Below are 17,593 nucleotides of genomic sequence, written 5' to 3' on the forward strand. Positions count from 1 at the left end.
ATTTTTTTTTTTTCATTTGATGGTCATCATTTCCCCTTTCGGGGATCAGAATCATCCTTGTCCCGTTTTCACATCACAAGGAGGACGTTTCGTTTATTAAAATTAACATTATTACAAATTGACATTAAGTACATAGAGTAAAAAGTTATAAAATACATAAATAACACTGTACAGCCTGCTTGTCTAACTTGACAAGCATGTGCCGGAAGCTTTCCGGTCAATAGGTGGTGAAGAGGACTTTCTCCATCACCTTTACAAAAGTGTCCTTCTCACGAAGGTCCTGAGGTCATGTTTGAGGCACTTATCTCTGATGAGGTTATAGAGTTGTAGGTCATTATTTCCAGTGTTTAAATGATGAAGACTTAGAATTTCTGTCCTTTCTTTATCATACTTGTAACAGTTAAGTAATAGATGACTTATGTCTTGAATGCCGCTACCACAATCGCATACTTCTGATTGCCTTTTACCGATTTTCTTTAAGTATGAGTAGCAATTCCCATGGCCTGTATATAGTTGACAATTGATGTGATCCATAGGGAGCCAATTGAGTTCTTTGACTCGTTCTTCCATGCTTGGTATTAACCAAAACGTGTGTCTTCCTTTCTGAGAGTATGATCTCAGTAGTGACAGTGATGCTTTCTCATAACCTCCCGACCTACTATCTCAATTTCTCCAAGTCAATAAAGCCAGCAACTACAAGTTTAGGCAGTTTTCGCCAGTCACTCTTGGATTTGTCATCAAAATTTTCATATGTCAGTCCCAATCGTACCCTGTCGGATTTTCACGTTACCTTCAACTGTGCCTAGAAGAATAATTTTTTTGATCCAGACTGGTCCAGAATGATCCAAATCCAAACCCTCAAGATCTTAATCTCAACCTCAAATCAAGAATCATCTCCATCAATGCAGGTATTTCCCAACTCACAAACAATTGTAAACTCTCTCTCACATGATTGCTAGATAGATAGGTTAAGTCGATATATTGTATCATGTATTCCTCTTTGTTAAAAATAAATGGTTATTTAGTTGTTAACTTTCGTATCTGAGTATTTTACTTGCAGTACTTTGTCTCTCAACCCATCTCCTTCTGGATCCAAACACCCATGCATGTGGCCGCTCATGTGACCAAATCAACATGCCATCTTGGCTTCCATGTCAATCGGAACACAGTGGTGTTAGTCCTGAAGAGGCACTAAAGAGGTGTCGACTCTCCGGTCACACAAACTTATAACTTAACATATAAACTAATAAAAGTTTATTCTATTGTGAAATATTAATGATGTACTTTTTTCTTTGCTTTTCTTTGCATCTACTAGTTCTAGATTTTTATTTTTCATCTTTCTACATTTCTATTAACATTGGATTCATCTAAATAACTTTTTTAGTTTTTTGAAAATACTTTTTTAAAAATAGTTAAAAAGAAAAAATTAAGCTTTAAAATTATAAGTCTTTTTTTGTCAATGTCTATTTCCATTTATTCCAAAATGCTAAGATCAATACAAATTCGAGAAATATTTATTACATTTAATTATTTTAATTAAATTTGTTCCTCTCTTACAGATTTTACTAACTTTAATTAAAATTAATTCTTATGTGAATTAATAATTTAATTTGGATGTATACCATGCTATTAATTTCTTATACAACTTTTTACAATGTGATTGTTTAAGATTAATAATTCAGTTTTAAAAATTCTTTATATAATTATTCAAATAGTTATTATACCTGAAATGTTAAGTAAAACAAAAATAAAATTAATTTACAATATATGCCATCATATAAGCCAATCTAAATATTTTCAGCTCAAAATTCTAGTTTGAATCTATACCATCATACAATAGACTACCATAGGCTCTAGCCTATGAATTAATATTGAATTATACTACTAATTACTATTGAAACATGAATATGTTTTATGGTAGCCTATTGCAAAAATATCAACTATTACCTTTTATAGTTCATATAAAGGGCACAAAGCAACTGTTAAAAATCTTCAGTAAGTTATCTTAGTTGGAATTTTATTATACATCAGATTTACTAGTACACACATTCAAGGGTAAACGTTCACATTTTATACCCACCATACAAATCAACTTCTAGTTTTAGAGAGATTTTTGAGGTTTAAAAAGTCACTCATATGTTGACATATACAGTAAATTATAAAATATTATTTAAAATATTTAACTAAACATAATCTAATGTAAAACTAAAAAAAATGTTTATTTTAATTTATATAAAAAAACATTATTGAACTTACTTTAAATAATTAATTCTACTGGTATTAGCTAAATAATTCAATAGCCAAAATGTAGCTTCTTTATTACTGTTAATTATTGTCTCAATACAATTCACCCATTCTGTCATCACAGTACTAAAATAAAACATTCAGAACAAGGAAGTATCAGCAGTAAATTTATTAAATTGCTATTAAATATTTAAAGAATATTCTCTAACACAATTTTTTATCTATAATAATAAACAAAAATAAATTAAAATTCAAATAATAAAAATATAAACCATTATGAAAATCAAAACAATGTATGTATAAAATACAGTAGAGTCCTGTACAACATGCAAATAAAGCAAGCAACACCCTCGAATTTTGTCCATCAGAGGTATACGTTTTTTTTTTCAACTTATAGGCCAAGGTTTAAACTTTCATAAATTGTGTGATAATGCAGGTTTTGATAACGTGATTACTTATAATGAGTAATGAATCCCCACATTGTACGGGACTCTACTGTATAAATATTGGAACTTCCAAATCAATATTTAACCTATAATCTATTTATTATTGTTATTATTATTTATTCATTTACCTTCCAATGCATATATATATATAGAAAGATAATGATGTTGATATTTTTTTTTTAATATTTCAAATTTTCAAGTAAATCCAAAATTATTAATTTAAATAAAAACTTAATGGCATTAAAATGAAAACGTAGACAGTGAATAATATTCATCCTCTATGTTTTCATTCTAAATGATGAGGCAATAGCATAAAAAAATTTTCATAATAGGACATTTCATTTCACAATAACTAATTTTTTTCTTTCTGGCTTTTTAAAGCTCTACTTAGATAATAATGCTTTCTATCTCCTCTCCATTCAGACACTCATTATTATTTATTTCTGTTGACTATAATTTACATTGTGCACTGAAGCAAATCAGAATCACAGTAAATAATATATTCCATTTAAATATTGTTATTTCATTAATTAAACTTTTTTCATGGAGTTTAATCATGTGAATTTAAACATGTGAATTTTTGACTATTACATTAAAAATTACTAAAACGTAAATGAAAATTAACATGTTAATTACAATTACATAATTAGAAATTGTTAGTGTAAATTGTAGCATTATATCAATACTTTGCAATAAATGATAAAAGTGCAATGCAAATTAATCATAACATATGAAATCAAAAAATTGATTTACACTAGTTTTCACTCTAAAACATTTAAATGATTATAATCAGTGAACAAACAAAGCAAAAAAATATGTAAACAAGCTTAAATTTTTTTTATTTTATAAAATGCTAATAAAGTTTAAGACTAGTTTGTCAGAAAATTCTCATTGCGTCCTTAGCTCAAGAAATATGCAATTGCAATTATTCTGAACATTTGATTAAAAAGATTTTTTTTTATTGGTTTCTAGCTTATGAATTTTTTATTTTCAAATCACATGGGGCTATCCAAAAATTATGTAATTCAGATACAGTAATTGGGTATGCAGGTAATCATTACAATGCATTACAAGGATGTGTAGTATACAAAAACAATATGTAATACTAGGATTGCAACTCTTAGATAACAGAATAATTTGTTTTTGTTTCTGAAGTGTTTTATGGCAATTGTACTGTTTATGTCACTGCTTTGTACATAATACTTGTAATTAATAAAACAATGTAATGCTCTGTATCCCCATCTGTGAAATATTCAATTTGGGAGTATGTGTGACAACAATATGAAGTGTGACAACAATATGAAGTGTTACAAGAAGATGGGATGATAGTTGAAAATAGCATTATGTAGTTAATGGATGATTCCACATTTACTACTTTTTAGAAATTATATAAAATAATGAATATAATTTGTCCTTCTGAATTAAATTGCATTTTAATCCAATATTTTGTCAAGAAATTCAGTTTTATCAATATCCATCACTAATTTACTAATATTTATTAAATTTTAAATAATATCTACAATATTTATGTTTAATAATTTATCTTCGCTCTTTTTATTTAAAATTTATAAATAAATTATATATAATGCTGTATTCTGATTAGAATGAACACATTGAAACATTCCATACAATCTGGAATTGTAATTGTAAGCAAAGTTAATGAGGTGTGACTTTTTTGTTCACAAACTAATATAATATTCTTTTATGACAACAATTTTCTCTTATTTTATTTTAATCTGAAAGTTATCTGATATAAATGAATAGACACTGATACCCAGAGATTCCTTTAGGTATAATTTCTCTTCTCAAATAATAGAATCAATTTTCTAATTCTAATTACTAAAGAAAAAGATATTCTATAAAGGAAAAAAATGTAATAAAACTTATAATTGGTATACTGAATTAAAACTGGTATACAAAATAATAATTATTTTTTCTTTTTAGATTGAAAATTAAAACATGAATATTGTACTAATATCCAGTAAGGCAGTAACGTAACACATTAGCTAAACATATACTCAAATATTATGTGAAAAAATTACTCAGCATATGATAAACATCAATTAAGTATAACACCAATACTAATTATCTTTTCAACAGAATTTTTCTTGTCAATAATATATAGAGTATATAAATGATACAATGCCATTTAATTTTTAATTTTTCAAAAATTCTAATAAATATGTTTTACCAATAATATAATTGAAATATAAAAAAGTCATAAATTTTAAATTCTTTATTATAAAAAATATTTAACATTTTCATAACTTACTAAAATTTAATTTATAAATTTCTTTTTAAACATAATTTTAAAAAAACTAACCTGATCTTCCTTTTATAACGTAAGTAAGTATTGAAAAGAAAATTGACACTTAAATTTAAACTTTCAATCATTAATTTGGGATAATCAGAAAGCTTTGAATTTCCCTAAAATAATAAATTTAAATCAAATAAAAAGAAAAGCTTTATTAATTTTTAAAATATTAAATTTTTACTTACAATGTTGCAAGTAACAACTTGCTGTATGAAACTAAAATATGAATTGCTGTAAATGTCTCGATTGTGCATAAAAACTAAATTTTCTTCCCTTACTAATTGCTGTATTCTAGCTGGCATTTTATCCAAAAACAGTCCCTGTCTTTCACCTCTGTCAACCAATTGTGTTAGCTGACTTAAGCTATCACCATGTCTATGTGTACCACTTTTTCTTACTGTTCTTTAATGAAAAAATCAAATAATGTAACAAAATAATTTATATTTAGAATTTGAGTTAAAAATATAAAAAAATTTATAATTCTCACTTATTTGGTGTACCAATATTATCTTTCTCAGTTTTCCTGAATGAAAATCGTCCAGGTATTTTTCGAGGTGTTCTTGGTGTTTTTATCGCTTCTTCCATTCTCTCATAAAATAATATATAGCCATTCCAATACCTTTGTCGAATCTCAGGATAAGAATTACCTGAAATTGCATATATGTTACAAAAATGCTGTTATTAAAATTATAATAAATAAATCATATATAAAAATTATACAGTGTATATTTCAACAAGTGTTGAAAAAACAAAAATAAAGAGTTTTATTTATTTCTTTGCTGTTTTTTTAAAATATAAGTAAACATATCTCTTATGTTATTTCTATAATATACAAAATTGAAGTACTTTTTAATTCCTGAAATGTATTTCCTACATTTAACTAAATAAATATGGTAAATAAAATTCTTAAAAGTCTGTGCCTTGGGCAACTATAATTTTTCTCTAATTCTAATATAAATCAAAAGCTGATGATTGTTTTAAATAATTCTTGATTATACTATAATTTTACATATATGTTTTACATAAAATTTATAAATAAATTATATATAATGCTGTATTCTGATTAGAATGAACACATTGAAACATTCCATACAATCTGGAATTGTAATTGTAAGCAAAGTTAACGAGGTGTGACTTTTTTGTTCACAAACTAATATAATATTCTTTTATGACAACAATTTTCTCTTATTTTATTTTAATCTGAAAGTTATCTGATATAAATGAATAGACACTGATACCCAGAGATTCCTTTAGGTATAATTTCTCTTCTCAAATAATAGAATCAATTTTCTAATTCTAATTACTAAAGAAAAAGATATTCTATAAAGGAAAAAAATGTAATAAAACTTATAATTGGTATACTGAATTAAAACTGGTATACAAAATAATAATTATTTTTTCTTTTTAGATTGAAAATTAANTGAAAATTAATGAATACACAGTGTACAGTAATTTACCTGATAAGACAGACCTCAGAAAAATACTTTATGAGGCATAAAGATGTCTATAATGAAAATTAACTAGGGGTTTTTTCACCCTGTTAGGGTGTGGCTGAGTTATCGAGTGCCAAGTTTTTGGGACTCTACTGTAATTAGACAAATTTTTAACTTATATTGTAAAGAAACAATTATTGTAAACAGAAAATTTATTAAATTTCTCTTATGTTAGATGTTGTGCTAAATCCATCAAGTAATAAATGTGAGGAATCAGACTTCAGCGTAAACAATTTAACATGGTAACATCAACTTTCACACCTGGAAGTAAATCATTTGTTAAGTTCTCAGTAGTGACATTTCATTTTTTTTTTTTTTTTTTTTTTTCATTTGATGGTCATCATTTCCCCTTTCGGGGATCAGAATCATCCTTGTCCCGTTTTCACATCACAAGGAGGACGTTTCGTTTATTAAAATTAACATTATTACAAATTGACATTAAGTACATAGAGTAAAAAGTTATAAAATACATAAATAACACTGTACAGCCTGCTTGTCTAACTTGACAAGCATGTGCCGGAAGCTTTCCGGTCAATAGGTGGTGAAGAGGACTTTCTCCATCACCTTTACAAAAGTGTCCTTCTCACGAAGGTCCTGAGGTCATGTTTGAGGCACTTATCTCTGATGAGGTTATAGAGTTGTAGGTCATTATTTCCAGTGTTTAAATGATGAAGACTTAGAATTTCTGTCCTTTCTTTATCATACTTGTAACAGTTAAGTAATAGATGACTTATGTCTTGAATGCCGCTACCACAATCGCATACTTCTGATTGCCTTTTACCGATTTTCTTTAAGTATGAGTAGCAATTCCCATGGCCTGTATATAGTTGACAATTGATGTGATCCATAGGGAGCCAATTGAGTTCTTTGACTCGTTCTTCCATGCTTGGTATTAACCAAAACGTGTGTCTTCCTTTCTGAGAGTATGATCTCAGTAGTGACAGTGATGCTTTCTCATAACCTCCCGACCTACTATCTCAATTTCTCCAAGTCAATAAAGCCAGCAACTACAAGTTTAGGCAGTTTTCGCCAGTCACTCTTGGATTTGTCATCAAAATTTTCATATGTCAGTCCCAATCGTACCCTGTCGGATTTTCACGTTACCTTCAACTGTGCCTAGAAGAATAATTTTTTTGATCCAGACTGGTCCAGAATGATCCAAATCCAAACCCTCAAGATCTTAATCTCAACCTCAAATCAAGAATCATCTCCATCAATGCAGGTATTTCCCAACTCACAAACAATTGTAAACTCTCTCTCACATGATTGCTAGATAGATAGGTTAAGTCGATATATTGTATCATGTATTCCTCTTTGTTAAAAATAAATGGTTATTTAGTTGTTAACTTTCGTATCTGAGTATTTTACTTGCAGTACTTTGTCTCTCAACCCATCTCCTTCTGGATCCAAACACCCATGCATGTGGCCGCTCATGTGACCAAATCAACATGCCATCTTGGCTTCCATGTCAATCGGAACACAGTGGTGTTAGTCCTGAAGAGGCACTAAAGAGGTGTCGACTCTCCGGTCACACAAACTTATAACTTAACATATAAACTAATAAAAGTTTATTCTATTGTGAAATATTAATGATGTACTTTTTTCTTTGCTTTTCTTTGCATCTACTAGTTCTAGATTTTTATTTTTCATCTTTCTACATTTCTATTAACATTGGATTCATCTAAATAACTTTTTTAGTTTTTTGAAAATACTTTTTTAAAAATAGTTAAAAAGAAAAAATTAAGCTTTAAAATTATAAGTCTTTTTTTGTCAATGTCTATTTCCATTTATTCCAAAATGCTAAGATCAATACAAATTCGAGAAATATTTATTACATTTAATTATTTTAATTAAATTTGTTCCTCTCTTACAGATTTTACTAACTTTAATTAAAATTAATTCTTATGTGAATTAATAATTTAATTTGGATGTATACCATGCTATTAATTTCTTATACAACTTTTTACAATGTGATTGTTTAAGATTAATAATTCAGTTTTAAAAATTCTTTATATAATTATTCAAATAGTTATTATACCTGAAATGTTAAGTAAAACAAAAATAAAATTAATTTACAATATATGCCATCATATAAGCCAATCTAAATATTTTCAGCTCAAAATTCTAGTTTGAATCTATACCATCATACAATAGACTACCATAGGCTCTAGCCTATGAATTAATATTGAATTATACTACTAATTACTATTGAAACATGAATATGTTTTATGGTAGCCTATTGCAAAAATATCAACTATTACCTTTTATAGTTCATATAAAGGGCACAAAGCAACTGTTAAAAATCTTCAGTAAGTTATCTTAGTTGGAATTTTATTATACATCAGATTTACTAGTACACACATTCAAGGGTAAACGTTCACATTTTATACCCACCATACAAATCAACTTCTAGTTTTAGAGAGATTTTTGAGGTTTAAAAAGTCACTCATATGTTGACATATACAGTAAATTATAAAATATTATTTAAAATATTTAACTAAACATAATCTAATGTAAAACTAAAAAAAATGTTTATTTTAATTTATATAAAAAAACATTATTGAACTTACTTTAAATAATTAATTCTACTGGTATTAGCTAAATAATTCAATAGCCAAAATGTAGCTTCTTTATTACTGTTAATTATTGTCTCAATACAATTCACCCATTCTGTCATCACAGTACTAAAATAAAACATTCAGAACAAGGAAGTATCAGCAGTAAATTTATTAAATTGCTATTAAATATTTAAAGAATATTCTCTAACACAATTTTTTATCTATAATAATAAACAAAAATAAATTAAAATTCAAATAATAAAAATATAAACCATTATGAAAATCAAAACAATGTATGTATAAAATACAGTAGAGTCCTGTACAACATGCAAATAAAGCAAGCAACACCCTCGAATTTTGTCCATCAGAGGTATACGTTTTTTTTTTCAACTTATAGGCCAAGGTTTAAACTTTCATAAATTGTGTGATAATGCAGGTTTTGATAACGTGATTACTTATAATGAGTAATGAATCCCCACATTGTACGGGACTCTACTGTATAAATATTGGAACTTCCAAATCAATATTTAACCTATAATCTATTTATTATTGTTATTATTATTTATTCATTTACCTTCCAATGCATATATATATATAGAAAGATAATGATGTTGATATTTTTTTTTTAATATTTCAAATTTTCAAGTAAATCCAAAATTATTAATTTAAATAAAAACTTAATGGCATTAAAATGAAAACGTAGACAGTGAATAATATTCATCCTCTATGTTTTCATTCTAAATGATGAGGCAATAGCATAAAAAAATTTTCATAATAGGACATTTCATTTCACAATAACTAATTTTTTTCTTTCTGGCTTTTTAAAGCTCTACTTAGATAATAATGCTTTCTATCTCCTCTCCATTCAGACACTCATTATTATTTATTTCTGTTGACTATAATTTACATTGTGCACTGAAGCAAATCAGAATCACAGTAAATAATATATTCCATTTAAATATTGTTATTTCATTAATTAAACTTTTTTCATGGAGTTTAATCATGTGAATTTAAACATGTGAATTTTTGACTATTACATTAAAAATTACTAAAACGTAAATGAAAATTAACATGTTAATTACAATTACATAATTAGAAATTGTTAGTGTAAATTGTAGCATTATATCAATACTTTGCAATAAATGATAAAAGTGCAATGCAAATTAATCATAACATATGAAATCAAAAAATTGATTTACACTAGTTTTCACTCTAAAACATTTAAATGATTATAATCAGTGAACAAACAAAGCAAAAAAATATGTAAACAAGCTTAAATTTTTTTTATTTTATAAAATGCTAATAAAGTTTAAGACTAGTTTGTCAGAAAATTCTCATTGCGTCCTTAGCTCAAGAAATATGCAATTGCAATTATTCTGAACATTTGATTAAAAAGATTTTTTTTTATTGGTTTCTAGCTTATGAATTTTTTATTTTCAAATCACATGGGGCTATCCAAAAATTATGTAATTCAGATACAGTAATTGGGTATGCAGGTAATCATTACAATGCATTACAAGGATGTGTAGTATACAAAAACAATATGTAATACTAGGATTGCAACTCTTAGATAACAGAATAATTTGTTTTTGTTTCTGAAGTGTTTTATGGCAATTGTACTGTTTATGTCACTGCTTTGTACATAATACTTGTAATTAATAAAACAATGTAATGCTCTGTATCCCCATCTGTGAAATATTCAATTTGGGAGTATGTGTGACAACAATATGAAGTGTGACAACAATATGAAGTGTTACAAGAAGATGGGATGATAGTTGAAAATAGCATTATGTAGTTAATGGATGATTCCACATTTACTACTTTTTAGAAATTATATAAAATAATGAATATAATTTGTCCTTCTGAATTAAATTGCATTTTAATCCAATATTTTGTCAAGAAATTCAGTTTTATCAATATCCATCACTAATTTACTAATATTTATTAAATTTTAAATAATATCTACAATATTTATGTTTAATAATTTATCTTCGCTCTTTTTATTTAAAATTTATAAATAAATTATATATAATGCTGTATTCTGATTAGAATGAACACATTGAAACATTCCATACAATCTGGAATTGTAATTGTAAGCAAAGTTAATGAGGTGTGACTTTTTTGTTCACAAACTAATATAATATTCTTTTATGACAACAATTTTCTCTTATTTTATTTTAATCTGAAAGTTATCTGATATAAATGAATAGACACTGATACCCAGAGATTCCTTTAGGTATAATTTCTCTTCTCAAATAATAGAATCAATTTTCTAATTCTAATTACTAAAGAAAAAGATATTCTATAAAGGAAAAAAATGTAATAAAACTTATAATTGGTATACTGAATTAAAACTGGTATACAAAATAATAATTATTTTTTCTTTTTAGATTGAAAATTAAAACATGAATATTGTACTAATATCCAGTAAGGCAGTAACGTAACACATTAGCTAAACATATACTCAAATATTATGTGAAAAAATTACTCAGCATATGATAAACATCAATTAAGTATAACACCAATACTAATTATCTTTTCAACAGAATTTTTCTTGTCAATAATATATAGAGTATATAAATGATACAATGCCATTTAATTTTTAATTTTTCAAAAATTCTAATAAATATGTTTTACCAATAATATAATTGAAATATAAAAAAGTCATAAATTTTAAATTCTTTATTATAAAAAATATTTAACATTTTCATAACTTACTAAAATTTAATTTATAAATTTCTTTTTAAACATAATTTTAAAAAAACTAACCTGATCTTCCTTTTATAACGTAAGTAAGTATTGAAAAGAAAATTGACACTTAAATTTAAACTTTCAATCATTAATTTGGGATAATCAGAAAGCTTTGAATTTCCCTAAAATAATAAATTTAAATCAAATAAAAAGAAAAGCTTTATTAATTTTTAAAATATTAAATTTTTACTTACAATGTTGCAAGTAACAACTTGCTGTATGAAACTAAAATATGAATTGCTGTAAATGTCTCGATTGTGCATAAAAACTAAATTTTCTTCCCTTACTAATTGCTGTATTCTAGCTGGCATTTTATCCAAAAACAGTCCCTGTCTTTCACCTCTGTCAACCAATTGTGTTAGCTGACTTAAGCTATCACCATGTCTATGTGTACCACTTTTTCTTACTGTTCTTTAATGAAAAAATCAAATAATGTAACAAAATAATTTATATTTAGAATTTGAGTTAAAAATATAAAAAAATTTATAATTCTCACTTATTTGGTGTACCAATATTATCTTTCTCAGTTTTCCTGAATGAAAATCGTCCAGGTATTTTTCGAGGTGTTCTTGGTGTTTTTATCGCTTCTTCCATTCTCTCATAAAATAATATATAGCCATTCCAATACCTTTGTCGAATCTCAGGATAAGAATTACCTGAAATTGCATATATGTTACAAAAATGCTGTTATTAAAATTATAATAAATAAATCATATATAAAAATTATACAGTGTATATTTCAACAAGTGTTGAAAAAACAAAAATAAAGAGTTTTATTTATTTCTTTGCTGTTTTTTTAAAATATAAGTAAACATATCTCTTATGTTATTTCTATAATATACAAAATTGAAGTACTTTTTAATTCCTGAAATGTATTTCCTACATTTAACTAAATAAATATGGTAAATAAAATTCTTAAAAGTCTGTGCCTTGGGCAACTATAATTTTTCTCTAATTCTAATATAAATCAAAAGCTGATGATTGTTTTAAATAATTCTTGATTATACTATAATTTTACATATATGTTTTACATAAAATTTAATTTTAAAAATTGCAAAAAAAAAAAAAAATATTTAGTTACCAGAATCTCTAACTTTAGCTTTGTAAGTTCCACCAAAGCATTCTGCTTCCAATGTAATATCATTAAAGTCATATTCTTCAACTGTGGTATCATTAAATTTAAACCATTTTCCAACATTTGCTACATTATCTTGTCTGTTGAATACAAAGTAACAGTTATTTATTAATTTATTAAAACAGAAAATTTTTTAAAAATTATATCAATACAATAATATATCTCAAATGAAAAACTTAGTAATATTTATATTTATAAGCCAAGCTTTTTCATAGATTTTTTTCTGTCAGAATAACATTAAATTACCTTTGAAGCTATATAGTTAAGTAACGGTATCAATATATTCAATCTAATTATAAATTAATATGTTAATAGAAATACTTATAAAAGATAGCAATCCTATAATATAATAATTCTATAGGGTTTTCCATTATGGGTGCTCGAACTTCAAATTTAAATAAAACAAGGTGTGTATGAGATATCATTAATTTTATTTTTTTACTTGAAAGAGTATTCGATTACCTTATGTATGGAATATAATATCGGCCAAATGGCTGCCACGGCTTCGCTGGGTGGCACATATATGAGAGGTCATTTTTGATGACTCGACGGCATAAATTGGGCTTGATATCATTGATGGCATTGGTTATGTTGACTTTTAAGGCATCAATTGTCTGCAGCTTATTCACATAAACCCATGATTTAACATAACCCCATAAGAAAAAGTCTAATGGCGTTAAATCACATGATCTCAGTGGTCAGTTGACATCACTGAAATGTGAGATAACCATGCCATCAAATTTGTCATGCAGAAGATCCATTGTTGCATGCACTGTTGTAATGCCGTCCTGTTGGAACCACATGTCATTGAGATCCATATCTTCCAATTTAGGCCACAAAAAATTGGTTATCATTGACCTGTACCTCTCGCCAGTGACAGTTATAGTGATGCCAGCTTCATTTTGGAAGAAGTACGGACCAATGACCCCGCCAAACCAAAATCCACATCAAACAGTGACTTTTTCTGGATGCATTTGCAACTGATGGGTCTCATGTGGATTGTTATCACCCCAAATGAAACAATTTTGCTTGTTGACATAGCCATTCATCCGAAAAGGGGCCTCGTCACTGAAGATGATTTTCTGTCCAAAATCAAGGTCCACTTCCAACTGCTCCAGAGCCCAGTCAGCAAATGCTCAATGCTGCCTATGGTCATTCAGTTCCTGTGTCAATTGAATTTTGTACAGGTGCAGGCCCAAGTCCCAATGCAAAATTCGTCAAGTTGAGGTCTGCAAAAGGCCAAGTTCTTGGATGCGACGAGGAATTGACTGCCATGGGTTATCCCGCACACACTTGTTCACTGCAGCAATGTTTTCTGCAGACTTCACGTTTCAATGACGTACGGGTATTGTTTGATTTATTGAACCAGCTGATTCGAATTTGGCCTCCAAACGACAAACAGTTGACTCAACAGGATGCACACAATGATCCTGATTGTGTGCACCATAAAAATCACATAGCGCACGAAATGTAGCTCAAACTCAGCACTCATTTTGATAGTAAATTTTAATGATTTGCATGCATTGCTCAACACTGTAATTTTCCATAATGATTTGACCAACATTAATTACTATAACCTACAAATCTGACAGCTGTAGTTTCACTAACATGGCCGCTATACACTGGCAAAGTTCGAGCGCTCCTAGCAGAAAACCCAATATATACTGTTATTATGTTCTTTGTCTATTAGTTTTGTTTAAAACATTGTTTTTATTTGGTTTGAAAAGCAATATCTATTAATTTATAAGAGGCATTCAATTAAAAATGGGACACTTGGGTTTGACACCTGCACCTCCTCCTGGATACTATATCAGAAATGGACTACACCATACATTGAACCAATAAGGGCAAATGTTATGTGATTTAAGGCCATGTCAGCTGTCTGCATTGGATTGAAGTTTGTTATTGTCTAAAGTGAAGTATGAAATGTAGTTTAGAAAGCAGTCAAACCCCAGTTTTCAAGTGACTCACTTTTCAAACAATTTGGTTCATGAACAGAATTTTTAACTCATATTTGCCCTAGTTGCCGAATAAGCTACTCAGCAAGAGCCGACCATAGATGACACAGACAGTTAACTCGTTATACTTTCTGTTAAAGAAAGTCAACTGCCCAACCAATCAGTGACATGACTACTGATTTAGAAGTAATACTAAGATCACTGCATCATTACATGTCATCACATAAATCATTGATGACATTGCTATTTAAATTAGATTTCAACGTGCATGCAGAAAAGATACTATTTCTGTTTTTTTGGTATGTGCCACAGTTGAATTTAAATCAAATTAATTAATAAAAACAAAATTAATTGACATTCATGTAATATAAATGGCATCTATTTAAGAATGTGTGTTTAAATATGCTTAAGTTAAATTAAATAACAAAAATTTAGTAACATAATATTATATATTTATTAATATAATATTACATTGCATTTGTAAGCATTCTTATGAATGAAATATAGCTGAAAGGGTAAAAAAAAAGAATTGTTTTGAGGGTCAGGAATAGATTAATCCATATTATATTGTTTCTTATGGAAAAGTTTGTTTTAGTTTTAGAACAAATCAGTTTTTAAACAACTTTTAGGAACAAATTAAGTTTGAAACCTGAGGTCTGACTGTAAAGACAGTGTTGAGCAATGCAGTGTTGAGCAATGCATGCAAATGCATGCAAATCATATAAGTGAGCCATTATATGCTTTCTCACAGCTGAAGACATTTGTGTTTGGGTACCCAATTGAAGAATAGTTGGTGTATATGGGAATAACCATGTCCCTGACATGGATGCAAGAATGGAGTAAACAGTTTCATGAAGCCTGTATATCCTTGAATGATACTTGATCTGGCCAGCCACATGATGTTAGTCAAAATGTTGATGAATTGATCTGTAAATGATCAGGCATCACAATAAGAAAGAAAGGCTGCAGGAGAGCTTTCTTTTTAGCTAAATATCAGTAACAGCTCTGTTCACACAGTTATCAAAGAATTTCAGTACCACAAAATTGCACTCTATAGATGCTTCATCATCTTCATCAATGAACAAAAACCATGTGGATAACCATATCTCTGTAAAATCTGACACACTATCTCACTGAAGGTGTAGAATTTCTTTCACATGATGTTGTTGGAAACAAATCTTTGTGCCATCACTTTTAGCCAGAAAGCAAGCATCAAAGTCTATAATGGAAATATCATGGATCTCTGCCACCTAAGAAGTGAAAGAGCATTCAGACCAGTGTTAGGAAATGTTATGCTACTCCTTTCTTTCTTACTTCTTTGCCTTCTTTCATAATCATTTTTTACCTTTTCTTCTTTCCTCTTCATCTCAATAAGGATCACTTTACTAACATTCTTTTCTAACCAACAAGAACCATGCATCATTGAGCTTCTTAAAAAAGTTGTAGAATTAATGCCAAACACTATTATACAACTCTGAGGAAACTGAAGAAAGTTATGTAATCAAAGTGATCAGGGATGCTCTCCAACAGCATTATTTTGCTACTTAACAATGTATGGCACCATATCATCATCATCATCATCATCATCATCATCATCATCATCNAAGACTTAGAATTTCTGTCCTTTCTTTATCATACTTGTAACAGTTAAGTAATAGATGACTTATGTCTTGAATGCCGCTACCACAATCGCATACTTCTGATTGCCTTTTACCGATTTTCTTTAAGTATGAGTAGCAATTCCCATGGCCTGTATATAGTTGACAATTGATGTGATCCATAGGGAGCCAATTGAGTTCTTTGACTCGTTCTTCCATGCTTGGTATTAACCAAAACGTGTGTCTTCCTTTCTGAGAGTATGATCTCAGTAGTGACAGTGATGCTTTCTCATAACCTCCCGACCTACTATCTCAATTTCTCCAAGTCAATAAAGCCAGCAACTACAAGTTTAGGCAGTTTTCGCCAGTCACTCTTGGATTTGTCATCAAAATTTTCATATGTCAGTCCCAATCGTACCCTGTCGGATTTTCACGTTACCTTCAACTGTGCCTAGAAGAATAATTTTTTTGATCCAGACTGGTCCAGAATGATCCAAATCCAAACCCTCAAGATCTTAATCTCAACCTCAAATCAAGAATCATCTCCATCAATGCAGGTATTTCCCAACTCACAAACAATTGTAAACTCTCTCTCACATGATTGCTAGATAGATAGGTTAAGTCGATATATTGTATCATGTATTCCTCTTTGTTAAAAATAAATGGTTATTTAGTTGTTAACTTTCGTATCTGAGTATTTTACTTGCAGTACTTTGTCTCTCAACCCATCTCCTTCTGGATCCAAACACCCATGCATGTGGCCGCTCATGTGACCAAATCAACATGCCATCTTGGCTTCCATGTCAATCGGAACACAGTGGTGTTAGTCCTGAAGAGGCACTAAAGAGGTGTCGACTCTCCGGTCACATAAACTTATAACTTAACATATAAACTAATAAAAGTTTATTCTATTGTGAAATATTAATGATGTACTTTTTTCTTTGCTTTTCTTTGCATCTACTAGTTCTAGATTTTTATTTTTCATCTTTCTACATTTCTATTAACATTGGATTCATCTAAATAACTTTTTTAGTTTTTTGAAAATACTTTTTTAAAAATAGTTAAAAAGAAAAAATTAAGCTTTAAAATTATAAGT

General features: G+C 28.2%; 1 protein-coding gene across 1 annotated transcript in view; it reads right to left on the reverse strand.

The window, feature by feature from the left end:
* The window catches only part of LOC111628704 (ubiquitin carboxyl-terminal hydrolase 24-like), a 174,286-nt gene that overhangs the window by 26,858 nt on the left and 129,835 nt on the right, over nucleotides 1-17,593 (reverse strand). The window contains 11 exon segments of the mRNA XM_023372539.1: nucleotides 2,257-2,370; nucleotides 5,014-5,117; nucleotides 5,190-5,406; nucleotides 5,492-5,651; nucleotides 8,647-8,669; nucleotides 9,068-9,181; nucleotides 11,825-11,928; nucleotides 12,001-12,217; nucleotides 12,303-12,462; nucleotides 12,888-13,007; nucleotides 16,794-16,816. Of these exon segments, the coding sequence (XP_023228307.1) occupies nucleotides 2,257-2,370; nucleotides 5,014-5,117; nucleotides 5,190-5,406; nucleotides 5,492-5,651; nucleotides 8,647-8,669; nucleotides 9,068-9,181; nucleotides 11,825-11,928; nucleotides 12,001-12,217; nucleotides 12,303-12,462; nucleotides 12,888-13,007; nucleotides 16,794-16,816 (1,356 nt within the window).

The sequence above is a fragment of the Centruroides sculpturatus genome, unplaced genomic scaffold (genome assembly GCF_000671375.1).
Source record: "Centruroides sculpturatus isolate CEXI.00-Female unplaced genomic scaffold, Cexi_2.0 scaffold30, whole genome shotgun sequence".
Taxonomy (NCBI): Eukaryota; Metazoa; Arthropoda; class Arachnida; order Scorpiones; family Buthidae; genus Centruroides; species Centruroides sculpturatus.